General features: G+C 38.8%; 1 protein-coding gene across 2 annotated transcripts in view; it reads right to left on the bottom strand.

The window, feature by feature from the left end:
* PRKAR2A (protein kinase cAMP-dependent type II regulatory subunit alpha) overlaps positions 1-17,096 on the bottom strand; it is a 71,965-nt gene that overhangs the window by 16,714 nt on the left and 38,155 nt on the right. For both annotated transcript variants that reach the window (XM_061397593.1, XM_061397594.1), the window contains 4 exons: positions 15,587-15,639; positions 13,061-13,144; positions 7,387-7,493; positions 4,401-4,554 (listed from right to left, as the gene is read on the bottom strand). In XM_061397593.1, coding sequence (XP_061253577.1) covers positions 4,401-4,554; positions 7,387-7,493; positions 13,061-13,144; positions 15,587-15,639 — 398 coding nt within the window. The remainder of the gene's footprint in view (positions 1-4,400; positions 4,555-7,386; positions 7,494-13,060; positions 13,145-15,586; positions 15,640-17,096) is intronic.

Here is a 17,096-nt window from a genome sequence, read left to right as displayed (position 1 = left end):
CAGGGGTCAAACCTGGGTCTCCTGCACTGCAGGCAGATTCTTAGCCATCTGAGCCACCGATAACATAACAAAGATTACCACAATTGTAGCAATGAACTGTATTTCCAGCTAAAGAGAAAACAACTGCTATCTCTTAGAGTGACTTATCTGTGTTCCAATCTTTCTGTGTATGCTTTTACACTTCCCAGAGCTTCCATGCTGAACAAGTCCAGCTCCTGTGACTGTGGAGGGTATAAAAAAGCACCACCCCAGCTTTCAGGGAGCTTCCAATGGAGCTGTGAAGAGGAAACTCCTACTGTGAAATGGTAGCCCCCTCAGCAAACAGCCTTGAAGTTCAAAAGAGAAAAAGAATGCCACCCTTTCCTTTGACTGCAGAAGTTCCCTGAGAAAGATTCTACTGACTTTCATGCAAGCAAGACAAAGAGGGAAGAGACTAAGTGTAGCAGTTGCCCCTAGTAAAAGAAAGTGAAGTCGCTCAGCTGTGTCCGACTATTTGCAACCCCATGGACTATAGCCTACCAGGTTCCTCTGCCCATGGGATTTTCCAGGCAAGAGTACTGGAGTAGGGTGCCATTTCCTTCTCCAGGGGATCTTCCTGACCCAGGGATTGAACCCAGGTCTTCCGCCTTGTAGGCAGATGCTTTGCCATCTGAGCAGTACGGAATCCAATCTGAGAAACTCAGTGGCAACACCAGGTCCTCCCTGGTTTAGCCTCAGAAGGCATTTCCAAGACCTTGGGAGGCACAAGTGAGAAGTCACACTGTGGAGGACACTCTGGGGGCACTCTCCTGAAGGAAGTACTGCAGCGTTGGAAGGGCTTGGACTGTAAAGCAGGAGAAAAAGACATCTAAAAAGATCACTTAAGGCAGCAGGGAGATGAATCTCACTTAAGATAGCAGGAACAGGAAGAAAGTCTGCACAGGATAAGGCGAGGAACTAGAAAGGCAGAGCAGGGATCTTAGGAGAGGGAGCTTCAGGAAGAGAGGGGTGGGGAGAAGCCCCACAACCAAGGGGCGCGGGTGTCCCCACTCGGTAGCACCCAACATATGCCAGGCACTAAGGGAATGGCTTGTCTCGTGTCCTTCTGTTTAATTCTCATATCCCAACCAGAAGGCAAGCAGTTTCACAGTTCAGTTTTAATAAATTTCTATTGAGACTTTCAGATTACTTAGGAATGGGTTAATTTCCAAGTGTTTGGAGATTTTCCTGTTATCTTTCTGTTACTGATTTCTGGTTTCATCCCACTATGGTTACAGAACAGTTCTTTTGAATTTGCTAACTTTTTATATCCCAGGATATATGTAGTTTATCTCAGTAAACATTCACACGCTTGAAAAGAATGTGTATTCTCTGCTGTTATGTGACATGTCCTCTAAGTTTCAATTAGACCCTTTTGGTTGATGGTGGTGCTAAATCCTATAACCTTCCTGATTTTCTTTCTAGTTATTTTATTGATTGTTGAGAAAGGGGTGTTGAAGTCTGCATGTAATACAGTTGTGGATTTATCTAGTTTTTCTTTCGGTCTATCAGTATTAGCTTTACATATTCTGAAGCTCTGTTGTTTGGTATATACAGCTTTAGGGCTTCTATGTCTTCTTGGTAGATTAACTCTTTCATTATTATGAAAATTATAGGGTTAGAGTTTGTTGCTTCTGGTAATTTTCTCTGCCATGAAATCTACTTATCTGATACTAATTTAATTTCTCCTGACTTCTTCTGGTTAATGTTTGCATAGAGTATATCTATTACTGTCCTTTTACTTTCAACCTACCTATATTATTATGTTTGAGTGAGTTTCTTATTAATAGCATATTGTTGGGTCATTTAAGATAATCCATTCTACCAGTCTCTGTCATTTAATTGGCATATTTAGATCATCTATAGTAACAAATCATATGCTAGGGTCGACATCTACCATTTTATTCAATGTTTTCTGTTCTCCCCTCTCTTTTCTGTTCTTCTATTTCACTTTTCTTGCCTTTCCGTAGGTTACCTGAATTACTTTTTAGAATTCCTTTTGATTTGTACAGCTTTTGAGTATATCTCTTCGCACAGGTTAATTTAGCGGTTACTCTAGGTATTATATTTACATATGTAACTTACCATGGTCTACTGGTGTCAACATTTTAGAAGTGTGAGTAAAGTGTAGAAGCTTAACTTTCATTTCAGTTCAGTTCAGTCGCTCAGTCATGTCCGACTCTTTGCGACCCCGTGAATCGCAGCACGCCAGGCCTCCCTGTCCATCACCAACTCCCAGAGTTCACTCAAACTCAAGTCCATCAAGTCAGTAATGCCATCCAGCCATCTCAACCTCTGTCGTCCCCTTCTCCTCCTGCCCCCAATCCCTCCCAGCATCAGAGTCTTTTCCAATGAGTCAGCTCTTCACATGAGGTGGCCAAAGTACTGGAGTTTCAGCTGTAGCATCATTCCTTCCAAAGAAATCCCAGGGCTGATCTCCTTCAGAATGGACTGGTTGGATCTCCGTGCACTCCAAGGGACTCTCAAGAGTCTTCTCCAACACCACAGTTCAAAAGCATCAATTCTTCGGCACTCAGCCTTCTTCACAGTCCAACTCTCACATCCATACATGACCACGGGAAAAATCATAGCCTTGACTAGACGGACCTTTGTTGGCAAAGTAATGTCTCTGCTTTTGAATATGCTATCTAGGTTGGTTATAACTTTTCTTCCAAGGAGTAAGCATCTTTTAATTTCATGGCTGCAGTCACCATCTGCAGTGATTAGGACCCTTTGAAATATTTCCTCTACATACAGTGAAAATCACATAAGACAATGTTATAACTTTGCTTCAAGCATCTAACCTATTTTAGAAAACTAAAAAGGAGGATAGACTTTTATGTCTATCCATATGTTTACTCTTTTGGTTGTCCTTTCTTCATTCTTGATATTCCAAATCTCCTCTTATCACTTCCTTTCTGTTTACAGAACTTCCTTTAGTCATTCTTTCAAGGTAGGCCTGCTGGTGACAAAGTTTCTGAAGGAAACTTAATCTCTGAAGGATATTCTCACGAGGTATAGAATTTTCAGTTGACAGTTCTTTTCTTTCAGTTCTTGAAAAATGCTGGGATACATGGCAATTAGTATGAAAACCTGGGGAACTCACTGTCATATCCTTCCTTAAGTCCTGAAATCCCTCACCAGTCCACCTTCTCGCTTCCCTCTCTCAGGGTCGCCTATGTTCGCCTGTTGTATGATACCCAGAGTTTTCTAGCTTTAACAGGGAAGACTAGGGAGGAATGGGGCTATTCTGTCTTGGCCTGGACTAGAAGTTGTCATCAACATATTTTAAAACTGAGTTTATTTTCCCCCATTATTTCTTGATCTATGTTGAGTATTTTAAGCACTGGGTTCCCAGGTGTGTGATGTATTTTCCTTAAGCCAGTTTATTACTCATCCCTCAGGACCAATCTTTTTTTGTGTGTGTGTGTGTGGCTGTACCACACCACATTCAGGATCCTAGTTCACTGTGGGAACTAGGAATCAAACCTGAGTCCCTGCTGTGGAAGCAAGGAGTTCTAACCAGTGGACTTCCAGGGAGGTCCTGCTCAGGAGCATTCTTAATTCTGCACTAGTATAGCACAATAAAGTGCTTTAGTATGTCTTTAAAATGTGATTTCATTTGAGGAAATATGTTGATAATTTCAAGGTATATATTTAATTCTGCTTGTAGGAATTCTGCTTGGACTGGTGAGGGATTTCAGGACTTAAATGGAAACAAATTACCATAGAGGTGAACATTTTAAAAACGAAATCTGGAATTTGAACAAGAGGATGATTCTTTTAAGAAGGAAGAGAGTTATATATTTTGAAGGCTTGATACTGAAGGATGCAAGGCGGGTCATCTATAATACAGGACAGGACCTTAGCAGACTATGCCTAAGATATTCTGGGAAAGTTCTGTTTCCCAGAATACGGCTGTCAGCCTTTCTGGTCATCTAAATCTACTGACTATTGGCATGGACCAATGAATAAACAGATGGTCAAACACCACCTGTTAGTGAAAAGTTAGTCCTAGGATAGTTAGAGATGGAAAACACTTTTGGCAGAGCTTTCAATGACACTCATTTTTCTAGACTGGTCTCTTCTGTAGTTATCCTTCCTCTCTCTGCTTGTCTGAAGAAAACATAAAGAGAAAATGCAGTAAGAGCTGACACAACTGCTAGGCCACAAGACCCAGTCTTTTCCATGTAATTTGTAATAAGCAGTCTGTTGACAAATCACTTCAGGGAAATGGAAAAACACATTGGTCAAGACCTTCCACAGTGTCTTTCAGATAATCAGCCATAAAACATACCGTGAACCAACAGCCAAGGACAGAGACCCAGAAGTAAGGGGGATGAAAACCATGCTATGCAAGGAGGACCATTTCTCTAACTCACCAGTCCCCAAAGGGAGCCTTCTGAAGTGGCAACAATGGTAGCAGCTCTCGGGGTGTTGTACATCAGAGCTAGTTCTCCAAAACTTCCATGGTTGTCATACTGACCAACAGAGCGGGTTTGATTATCTTTTGTTACTAAAATATCATAGGTTCCCCTGGAAATACAATAAGAAACAATTTCATTTATAATGGGCAGGTATATATGAATAGAAGGTACATATGATATACAATGTTGCTATTGGGGGAATTCCAACAAATTTTTTTGCTAGCATATAGAAACATAATAGATTTTTGCATTTGACTTAGTATTATGTGACTTTGCTAAACTCATTAGTTCTAATGAGTGAACTTGGCATTTTCTAGAGGATCATGTCATCCGCAAACAAAGACAGCTTTATTTTTCTTACTTTCCAACCTGTATGCCCTTCCTCCCTCCCCTCAGTTCTTCTTTCCTCACTCCCTCTTTCTCTTTGCTTTATTGCATCGGCTAGGACCTGCAGTGTAATACTGCATGAAGAGGTGAAAGCAGACATGCTTCTCTGGTTCTCCATCTTAAAGGGAAAACATTCAGTCTGTCACCATTAAGTATGAGGTTAGCTATAGATTTTTTAAAATAAATGCATTTAATCGGGTTGGATAAAAGTCCCTTCTATTCCTATTTTGCTGAGTTTTTACCATGAAAAGGTGCTAAACTTTGTCAAATGCTTTTCCTGTAAGTATCGAAATGACTGGTTGGGTTTTCTTTTGTAGTCTGTTGAAAACTAGGATGTAGAATTGATTAAAATTTTTTAAAAATACAATTTTCTCTCTATTGATTGTTCATTAACAGTGGCTAAAGAAAAACATTCACAATGGATGGCATTTGGAGAAATAGGCACTCTCAATATACCACTGAAGCAAATGTAAATTTCCAAATTTCTCCAAGATAATTAACAACAGAACAAATTCCTTGAAGAGACCCTTTTACACAGTAATTTCATTTCTAGGTATTCTAAAGGAGATAATAGAAGATACTGGAAAATATTTAACTGCAAGGATGCTCACCAGGTAATATTTATAACAGCAAAAATCACAATTTAATCTCCTAACAATAAGATAGGTCAAATATATGTCTATATTCATATTATGTAGTCAATATAAATGATGACATAGAATAATATTGTATCCTATGGCAAACCACTTCAAACAGATTTTTAAAATGAAGTCAATGTATATGAAAGCAATATATATAAATTTAATAAAGAGTTAACTACATTTTACATGTTTGATTGTTATCAGCTTTGAAGCCCTACCACTCCAGTATTTCTTCCTCTTCTGTCTCACATCTGGGAAAGTTGATAAGAAAACCTAGATGCCCCCTCATTTAGTGTTGATGGGAAATCCAAATCACACAAGAGCCTGCCCATATACAAGAGTACTCTACCTCAGCTCTACCTTCTACACCATGAAATACCAAGCCAGTCACCTCTCTGTGCTGTCTTAAGTCATTTTTGAACCTCTTGGGAACCTACCCTGTTCACCTTTAAAACACTCATTATGAGAATGATCAATCTTTTCATATCCTCTTAGTCTGTGTGTATGGTATGATCAGTCTTGATATCTGAACCAAATCTGGGGTAATGGATCTGACCTAACTGTAAGGCCAAGGGAGGAAAAAAGAAAGAATATACTCTGGTAATAAAATTAGGGCAAAATTACTTTCTTCTCTGTTTCACTTGTTTTTTTTCCCTTAAATTTCCTACAAAGAGCCTCCACTTGTCTGATAAAAATCACTAGGTATCACATGTTACACAAGAAGCAAAAAAAGTGGTGATATAACTTAAAAAATTTTTTCTGCCACTACTTATAGAATTCTATGAAGGAAGCCTAAGCATGACAGATAAAAGTAAAAGACTCTTTAAGATGATATCATTTGTATCATCTTTCCTCTTTAAATAAAACATTTCCTTTCTAACTCTAATTGGAACTATTTGTCATGGTATCAAGGGCCCAAAGGTTATCCAAGGAACACATTCTTGAACATTTTTCTGAACGAGCAAAAGGCTTTGATAAGGAAAAGGACTAGTTGAATCTAGTACAGCTACTTGGTACAGATAAAAAGACCCTTAAAAATCAGGGAAACAATTGGAAAGAATTGAGTAAGGTCTGCACAGTAGATGAGAGTACTGTATAAAATGTTAATATCTGATTTTTATAACTGGTCTCTGCTTATGTAAGAAAATGTCCTATTTTAGGAAATATATACATGTATTTGGAGATAAAAGGGCTTATACCTGCAACTTACTTTCAAACACAAAGCTAATCTGGTAAAACATTAACCCGGGAACCTAGGTTTCTAAGAATTTTTTGTACTATTTGTGTAACAATTCCTTAAGTGTGAAATTACTTGAAAGGAAAAAATGAAAAATAACTAATGGAAGACACTGGTGAAGAAACATCTTATTGATCCTAAACTCTGGTAAGTCTTCTTTTCAGGACTGAGAGGGGGTCAGAGGGAGTCCCCCAGATATACCAATAGTAATAGCTCAAGAGGTGAGAACACACCAGGGTGAGCAGGTTAAACCCTCACATTTCATGTCTCCCAACAGACCTAAACCTGGAACAGAGCCAAAAGGGGCCAGAGGTATGGAGGTTGAGGAAATATACTGAAGTGTAAAATCAGGCTAGGATTGAATGATCCAGATGACAATAAAGTGTCATGGAAAGTACTTCTCTTGGACACTTGCAAATAACATGTTTATAAAGCGCATCTTGCACAGCTCACCTAATTGTAGATAGTGGGAACCCAAGTATGCGCTGTACTCAGGACTCAGGACAGCAGAAGATAGAGAAGGGCAGGCTGTGGACAGAGAGCAGCAAACTTTGAGGAGCTTGTTAACCTGGCCCTAAGTCCTGTCTGGGCTGAACAAGGCACAGGGTAAAGCACTTGCCCTGAACCGCGAATCTTACTAAGTACAGGTGTACAACTGCAAAACACCATCTCCTACCGTTCAATGACATAAAAGTTGTCTCCATCATCTCCTTGGTCAATGACATGCTCATCAACTTTGACCGTCCTTTCAAACATGGCATCAAGGACTTGGGATAGCTGTTCCTGCAGGAAACACACAAGGAGAAATGGCCTTTACGTTTATGAGGAAAAAATTTAACTGTGTTTATCTCAGGTGGTGACTACATGGGAGAAGTCCTCACATCAGACTATCGCCCACATCCAAGCAGAAATGCAAGGGTCTGAAACAAATGCCTTCCTGTGGCCATCCAGCTTTGCATGTCCACATACACAGCCCAGTTGCCAAGCTCTCTGAGGCAGTATTGTTTTTGGAAAAAAAAAAAAAAAAAACCACAACATTCTACAATTTGTGTGAAAAGAGCATCTAAACCATGGTGCCTATTCACCCAGCCACACAAGACTGTCACCTGCCTTGATGACACGTGTGTAGCCATGATGGCTCTACTCTATCATGTGTAATGTTGTGACGCCACCTTCCTACAGGTGTTGATCTTAACAGGATCGTCAAATCTAACAGGCTGAGATGTTTCAGAGGTTATCTCATGGAGCAGCACAGCTGCCCTTCCTAGTCAAGCACATCACTTAATCTGAGTCTGTTTCTTTATTACAAAAAAGTGTTTAATAAATAGCTTCCAGCTCATCAACTTTCATGACTAAAGGATAAAAATCTATGGAAAATATTTTCATATAATAGGTACTTAATAAATAAGCTCTATTATCAGACACTTAATATTCCTATAGTTATTTATATACAACACATACAATTACTTACCAATATCACCTGCAATAACCAGAAGGTAACTGTACCAACAAATTTTAAAATAATCAAAACAGTGCTATTCAATTCTAACAATACAGTGGTCTCAGTCTAGGGCCAGCATCCCTCTGTCAGTGACTGCTGAGCGTATGCGCATGCTAAGTCGCTTCAGTTCAGTTCAGTTCAGTCGCTCAGTCGTGTCCGACTCTTTGCGACCCCATGAATCTCAGTACGCCAGCGTTCCCTGTCATCACCAACTCCCGGAGTTCACTCAGACTCACGTTCATCGAGTTAGTGATGCCATCCAGCCATCTCATCCTCTGGCGTCCCCTTCTCCTTCTGCCCCCAATCCCTCCCAGCATCAGAGTCTTTTCCAATGAGTCAACTCTTCACATGAGGTGGCCAAAGTACTGGAGTTTCAGTTTTAGCATCATTCCTTCCAAAGAAATCCCAGGGCTGATCTCCTTAAGTCACTTCAGTAGCGTCCAACTCTGTGTGACCCTATGAACTGCAGCCCACCCAGGCTCCTCTGTCCATGGGATTGCCCAGGCAAGACTACTAGAGTGGGTTGCTGTGCCCTTCTCCAGGGGATCTTGCCACCCAGGGATCAAATCTTCATCTCTTATGTCTCCTGCACTGGCCGGCAGGTTCTTTACCACTAGCACCACCTGGGAAGCCCCAGTGACTGTTAGGGAGCACTAAAGACCAGTTTCAACTCACAGAAAGACTTTCTCTTTGGAGGATTGTGGATTGAAGGCCTGGCGAGGAAATAACTTTATTGCTGAATAATTCCATAGGATTTAGCATTCTGCTACTTAAACTAATGTATCACCAATAAGCAGTTCCTTAGTTCCCTAGTTCCATGGGTGGTGAATACTGTACAAGCTGACAGATACTATAAAAGAAGGCTTGCTATTCGTGTGTCCACATTCATGTGGAGTGTGAGCCCAGCATTGCCTGAAATCTATTTAAATATAGGTAACAAATTCAAATTTTCACATACAACACAGGCCAAACACATACATCTACACCTGGTGTGTCTGGCCTGTGGGCTGTCCACTGGCAGCCTCGTGTTCTGAGTAACAAATCTTCTAGCCCAGAAGATCTTCAAAAACATCAGTGTCATGAGACATAGAATAAGGTACGGGGGGAGCATTCTGGGTTAGAGGGACTAAAGTCATGCCATAACAACCAAAAGCAACATGTGATTCAGGACTGGAAAACAAAACGAAAAAGCTATAGAAAACTTTCCTGGGAAAAGCTTAATATGGACTGTATTTAGGTAATATTATTACAATAGTGTTAAATTTCATGGGCTTAATAATGATAGTGTGTTAATGGAGGAGAATATCCTTGTTCTTGGAAAATATAACTTAAGGCATTTAGTGGCTAAGAGCCATGATGTCCTCAATATACTCATAAATGTCTCAGGACCTAAAAAAGCAGTTTATACATACCTATATATGTGCATACATATACACATAAGAGACAGAATAAATGTGGCAAAATGTTAACAACTGGTCAATCTAGGTAAAGAATATATGCAAGTTTTGATTTTTCCATAAATTTGAAGATTTAAACACAAAAGTTTGAGAAGCAAATTGTTTTTAAACTGGAAACAAATACACTCACTGGAATGACTAAAATTTTAAAAGACAGATAATATCAAAAGTTGCTAAGGATATAGGAAAACTGGGAATATCATATATTGTTGGAAGGAACACAAAATGGTAAAACCACTTTGAAAAAGATCCAGCAGTTTTGTATAAAATAAAAAATACATCTACCCTATGACTCAGGGATTTTTGTCCTCAGGTGTTTTATTGAAGAGTACAAAATGTCCACAGCATTATTATCAAGAGTTAAAAAACAAGAAATAGACCAGGTACCCACTGTCAGAAAAATGAATAAGCAAACTGGCATCTTCATATAATGGAATGCTACTCAGCAATAAAAGGGAATGAACTAACACCATGAACAATGACACACTGAATGGATCCCTCGACCTGATTCTCTGAGGACACAATATAATTTCTATAGTAGTCTGGCCAAGATGTATAACCACATTTCAATTGTGAAGAAAGAGCAAACAAATTCAAATTGAGGTATATTCTATAATGTAACTAACCAGCACTCTTCAAACTGTCAAGATCATGAAATACTAGAAAGGACTGAAAACTATCACAAACCAGAGGAGACTATGGAAAAATAGCAACCAAGTGCAATAAGGGACTCTGGACTGGATCATTAACTATGGAAAAAAACATTAGGGAGAAAACTGATGAAAGCTGAACAAGGTTTTTAGTTTAATTAATGATACTGTAATAATGCAAATTCCCCGGTTTTGATAACTGTACCGTGGTTATGTAAGATGCTAACATTGGGGGAAGTTAGATGAGGGCCTATGGGAACTCTTTACTATGTTTACATCTTACTTGTGAGGCTAAAACTAGTTCAAAATAAAAAGTGAAAAAAGAAAATGGAATGCTGAACAACATGAAAGAATCTCAAAAATATTGTGCTGAGCAAAAGGAGTTTCTTACAACGGAGAGAAATCTTGTATGATTTATTATGTGAAATCTTATATGATTTCATATCACGTATGATTCTACTTACATGAAATTCTAGAAGGCAAAATGAATTTATGGTAGAATAAATCAAAATAGAAGTTGCCTCTGTGGGGAGGGGAATAAGAGTTGATCATGAAGGGGCATGAGGGAAGTTTCTGAAGTGGTAGTAATATTCTGTGTCTTTTTTCTGGCTGCATACATTGTGCGGCATGCAGAACTTTAGCTCCCTGCTAAGTGCCTGCACTGGGAGTGCAGTCTTAGTCTTAGCCACTGGACCGCCAGGGAAGTCCTAAGTTCTATAATCCTCTTTCTTTTTAAAAAATATTTATTTTTATGTATTTGGCTGTGCTGGGTCTTAACTGTGGCACGAGGGATCTAGTTCCCTGACCAGGGATTTAACCCGGGCCCTCTACATTGGGAGTGCAGAGTCTTAGCCACTGAACTACCAGGGAAGTCCCCGAAATTCTATATTCTTGACAGGGGCTTGGATTACTTAAGTGTATACATCTGTCAAACCTAAGTGAATGTACATTTAAAACTCATCCATATGTTTCATTACATGAAAACTTTACATTAAAAAACAACAAACAAATACTGAACTCCAGTTCATGATATGAACACCAAAATATTTAAGGGAACTATACTGAGACTATCCAAAAAAAATAAGATGGGTTAATGTAGGGCAGCAAACAGCTGACTGTAAACATTTTACTGGAACACAGCCATACACTTTCATTTATGCATTGCCTATGGCTGCTTTCCTGCTACAATAATGAAGTTGAGTAGTTGTGACAGAAATGTTTCATATTTGCTATGTATGGGCTTCCCTGGTGGCTCAGATGGTAAAGGATTCGCTTGCAATGAGAGAGACCTGGGTTCGATCACCAGGTTGGGAAGATACCCTGGAAGAGGGCATGGCAACCCACTCTGGTATTCTTGCCTGGAGAATCCCATGGACCGAGAAGCCTGGTGGGCTACAGTCCATGGGGTCCCAAAGAGTAGGACACGATGAGTGACTAAGCACAGCACACATCTGGTTCTTTAAGCAAAAGGTTGCTAACCCCTCTGTTGAGGGTAGATGGTATATAACACAATAAGCATAGCAAAATGTTAATGTTAGAATCAAGGCAGAGGATAAATACATGTTCTGTAAAACCCTTCTCTCTTCATTGTATTTGAATATTTTCAAAAAAAAAATATTTTCATGATACAATGTCAGAAAAATATAATTAAATCTGAAAATTTTATTTTTCAATACTGAAATGATAAAATGATGTTCTTCATCACTGAGAAAAATCTGAAAAGTAGACTGACATAGCAACTTCCTTTAAAACATCTGCTAGTATAACATTTGCAAGGGGTTTTATTCACAGTAGATAAAGAAGTCCCTTTTCTATTGATACAGATGAGTCTTCCAGGGAAAACAGCACACAGACTAGTATTTCTTACAACCAGCCTTTCCTTGAACTCACTGTCCTTGTTTTATTCAATCTCAGACTAATAAATTTCTGATCAAAGTTCCAGCTATTCCTATAACCACAAAGCTACCAAACAGTCTGGTTTACAGACTCCAGGAATACATCATGGACTCATGTCTGACCAATCCAAGTCCCAGAGGGCTGTGGGAATATCTTCAGAAGATTTTATTTGCAGGAACTGGGTAGTAAGAAAATTCTATTTCCCATTGCTCTTGTGTCTGCACATTCTGGGATTCCCTAGCAGGCCCAGCACTTCAGTCATCCATGGGCCTTCAGCACACAGCCCTCAAAGTACTGAAGAAATAGGAAATTTGAAGCATCTCTGTGCTCAGGAGGCAGCTGTATTCTCCATCTTCACTGAGAGAGGGAAGATAGGCACACACAGATCCTGTGCAGAGCCCTATAGACACATACCACTCTGTGTGTCCCAGGCCTGAGGTCTTCACTGAGAATAATCACAAGAGATGCCTCACACCAAGGAGGTGAGACGCAGTCACCCACTTCCACTGTGTAACTGCTACCGGTAAGGAGGACACCACACTGGCATCTTTAGAGAAATTACTCTGCAGCATAAAGACCCTCCAAACTAAGCCAGGGTCATGCAAACCTGAGCATTTCCTTTTGACATGACCCAAATGCATGGTTCACAAATGGTACTGCCTTGGAGGAAGTACCAAAGCAGGTCAGAGAAATATTAAAAGTCATCTGTGTTTAGCTACAGTGCTAAACACAATGCAAAAGAAGAAGCTAAGGTTTTATTGCCTCATATGACTGTGGCTAAGATGCTAAAAACTGTTAAAATGATGAAAAGCTAAAAGACAAAAATATTTTAAAAGTCAGTGTTACCGGATCAAGATTTTTGAAAAGAAGAATATCTTTGCAAGCTTCCTGAAGTCTGCACCGCTGTTGATCAGTTTTAGGATGAATCACCTGCCAATCCAAAGAAAACAAGGGAAATTTTAATATTCTATTTTAAAATATTACTTAACTTACAAATTAGAATATTTCTTCCTCCTAAAAATGGGAAAAATTAAGAGCACATTTACCGTAATTTTAATTTTATACAAATACCAAGCAGTACCCTGATTGTGGACAGGCAATGGTATGGGGGTATGGCTGGCAGCAAGTCAGCTATCTGCTGGGAGCCCCAGAATCCCCATCCATAAAGCAGGAGGTTACATGTTCATTCATTCAGTAAACATTTTCATCAACTAGGTGCCAGGCACCATCCCAGCTCTGGGGACAGAGCAGTGAACAGAAGACACAAACACCTGCTCTCACCATCAATAAATACATAAAGGATGGTAGAGAGTGACAGGGCTAAGGAGAAAAATACGGTGGGGAAGGGTGATTAAAAGCGTGTGTACATGCAGGCATGTGTCCAGATGAGGCCTGAGAAGGTGACATTTGTGTCAAGATCCTAAGGAACTGAGGACAACCTGAGGGAATGAGTCATGTGGACATCTCTGTGAAGATGACCTCAAGCAGAAGGAACAGCAAATGAAAACAATATGATGGGTGAATAGCATGTTTGAGAAAAACCAGGAGACAGGTGTGACTGACAAAGAGCGAGGGGAAAAGATCAGGAAGAGACCTGGTTTTGGGCTTAGGTGGAGGGCAATGTAAATCACAGAACTGGAACTTTTCTCTAGTGACATGGGGGCACTGAGGAAGGAAAGAGATCTGACAGATGATTTTAAAGGCTTAAGTTGGTTCCTAAGTGAAGAACAGCCTTGACGGATACAGGAGCGGAAGCCAGGAAGCGTCTGTGATTATCCTAGTGTTAAACTGGGGATTAAGACCAAGGTGGTAGCCATGGAAGTGTTGAGAAGTACTGGAATTGTGGATATAATTTGAAGACCAAGCCCATTGGATTTGCTGAAAAATTGAATGTAGGTATAAAAAATTAAGAGGAGCTGAGGGTGACCTTAAAATTGTGGACCTGAGCAACAGGAAGGATGGAACTGCCATTTAATGAGCTGGGGAAGACTGTGAGTGAAAAAGAATGTCTCAGTGGAAATCATCAGGAGCTCACTATAAACTGTCTATTGAAATCTAAATGGAGATGGCAAGTAAACAACCACTATATAAGCTGGAGTTCAAACATCAACAAACATAGTATTACCAGTAATAATACTGGTGCCTACAAAATCAGAGTTGCCATAGAATTAAATGAGCTGATACAGGCAGTGTTTAAAATAGAACCTGGCGTTCAGTAGGTGCTCAAAAATTATTACTACTACCACTAATACTATAGATAGTCAATACATGTTTTTTGAACTAAAAAAGAATTATTGCCCAGCATTGCTGTTATAATTGAAAAACCTATTAAGCACCATCCTAAGTATTGTCTTCACCCTAAAAAATCTACATCACTTAATTTAGACCAGAAATAACAGATGTCAAAAGTGCTAAGTAATTTAAATTTATAATATTAAATAGTCAGTTGAAAAAGTTTTAACTTTTAAAAGTCTTTTCAAAATTTTATAACATCAAGAATGAAAAATTTAAAAACCTACATGTCTATTATATTCATACAATGGTAGCATTTTATTATTAGAATAGTTTAGAAATCTTTTCTAGTCTGCTCACTTTAAGACATATTTGAAAGATCATTAAAGTTTCTTTATAACATCAATCTTTTTAAAAAGATGGTTCAAGTTTGCTTTTATAAAAGTAACTTGTTAACTATATAAAAGTTGAAAAGTGTGAGTTTTTGAAAAAGCAACCCCCAAATCAACTGTAGTCTTGCAACAACTACTGTTAAAATCTGGGATGTATCCTTCCAGGCACAAATCTTTGTACAAATAAGTAAACAGTAAACAAGTAAATAGGTATGAAGATGGATAGATAAATTTTTTTATATTATAAAATGCTGTATAAAATGTACCTCAAATTTACATCATTCCATGTCATTTAAACCCAGTCCTGTACCATCATTTCCAATGGCTTCAGATTTTCTTGATTTGAATGTGCCAAAATGTAGCCCCTGGAAACCCCTATTTTAGTTCATTTATGCTGCTTCCATCTCTCACTATTATAATACTGCAATAACCTCCTCAGAAAGCATCCTTAGGAAGGACGCAACCGGTAGGCATGATTCTCCTGCAGGTATCTGCTGAGTCAGCTGGCTTGACTAAGTCTAAAGCTGACGGCCACAGCTAGGCACCCCTTCTTACCATATCCTCAACCAATCTTGCTTCCTATTCTTCTTAATCATTGTCAGTCTGTTAGATAAAAGATGGTATCTTGCTGAGATTTTAACCTGTATTCATTTTAAATATCAGCATGATTAGACTTGGTATATAGAGGAAAAGGGGAGTGAGTGGGGACTGAAATTATTCTACCTAATACCTTTGCTGTAGTTCTTACCCTCGGATCAGTATCTTCCTCTTCCTCATCAGGGTTATAGGTCTCAGCACAGACTAAAGTTGGAGAGAAAAAAATAAAGAGAAAAATGAATAAAACAGATGTGTATTTTACTGGAAAATAGGAACTAAACATAATTTCCTTTTGTTCACTGTTTTCTAAAGCTATAATTAACTTTGCAACCACTTCCTTCAATTAACAAATATACTAAGTACCTAGTAATGCCAGGCATTCTGTTAGTGATGAAAAGTCAGCTATCCAGGGGCTGGTAGACCAAATAGGAGAGAAACCATAAAAAACATCACCTACTACATTCTATGGTAGTGGCAAGGATAAGGAAGGAAGTGCTGTCTCTGCTGAGCTATGAAGCAGGAAGAGAAAACCACCAAATACAGTACACGCAATATAGACATATGGATATGCAATTGGAGTACTCACCAAAAAAAGCAAAATATCTCAACCTCCTTATGTATTAGAATGACTTAAAAGAATGAATTTTAACAAAACAAATATAATACTACTTGTCAGGCTCTGTTATAAATACAATATTATATAATTTAAAGCCAACTCGGTTTTCTTTGTAGGTAATCTGTGTTTGCACCAATGGGCTGCAGGACTTGTCTTTATCATAATTCAAAGATTTAAAAAATGTTAACCAAAAAAAAAAAAAATGCTAACCAAACAATTGTTTACAATACCAGAATATCATAAATGATGTAAGTATGCATTTGAATAATTCAGCTATGAGAAAGATTGAGAAAGACCCCCTTTGGCTAATTAACAGTCAGCTCTATGGGAAAAAAGGCAAAAAAAGGAGGTGAAGAATATACTATTAATATGTAGCAGACTGTCCTTCCATAAAGGATTTCCATGAGAAAGAAGGAGAGCTAAAAATGATGGGGAGAGGGAATAAATAAGTATGAATATATATATATATATACATACACACACATATGAGTTATATACACACACACATACACAAAAGTGAAAGTGAAAGTCACTCAGTCACTATACAGTCCATGGTATGCTCCAGGCCAGAACACTGGATTGGGTAGCCTTTCCCTTCTCCAGGGGTTCCTTCCCAATTCAGGGATCAAACCCAGATCTCCCACACTGCATTCTTTACCAGCTTAGCCACGAGGAAAGCCCATATAAAAAATTTTAATGTATTTATTTTTCCAAAAGGAAACAAGAGAAGGATAAACCAAAAAGTAATAAAATTGCTTCTTAGAAGGTAGGCAGAAACAAAAAAGGGACAGGGTAGGGAAAGGAATGAAACTTCTCTGAGAACAAAATTTTACATAGTTTTGACATTTAAGCCCTGTTAAAAGGCAGAAAGTGAAGAGGAACTAAAAAGCCTCTTGATGAAAGTGAAAGTGGAGAGTGAAAAAGTTGGCTTAAAGCTCAACATTCAGAAAACGAAGATCATGGCATCCGGTCCCATCACTTCATGGGAAATACATGGGGAAACAGTGGAAACAGTGTCAGACTTTATTTTTTTGGGCTCTAAAAT

Source organism: Bos javanicus, chromosome 22, assembly GCF_032452875.1.
Source record: "Bos javanicus breed banteng chromosome 22, ARS-OSU_banteng_1.0, whole genome shotgun sequence".
NCBI classification, from domain to species: domain Eukaryota; kingdom Metazoa; phylum Chordata; class Mammalia; order Artiodactyla; family Bovidae; genus Bos; species Bos javanicus.
The sequence above is the reverse complement of the archived record's forward strand: the minus strand, read 5'-3'. Positions and strand labels throughout refer to the sequence as shown.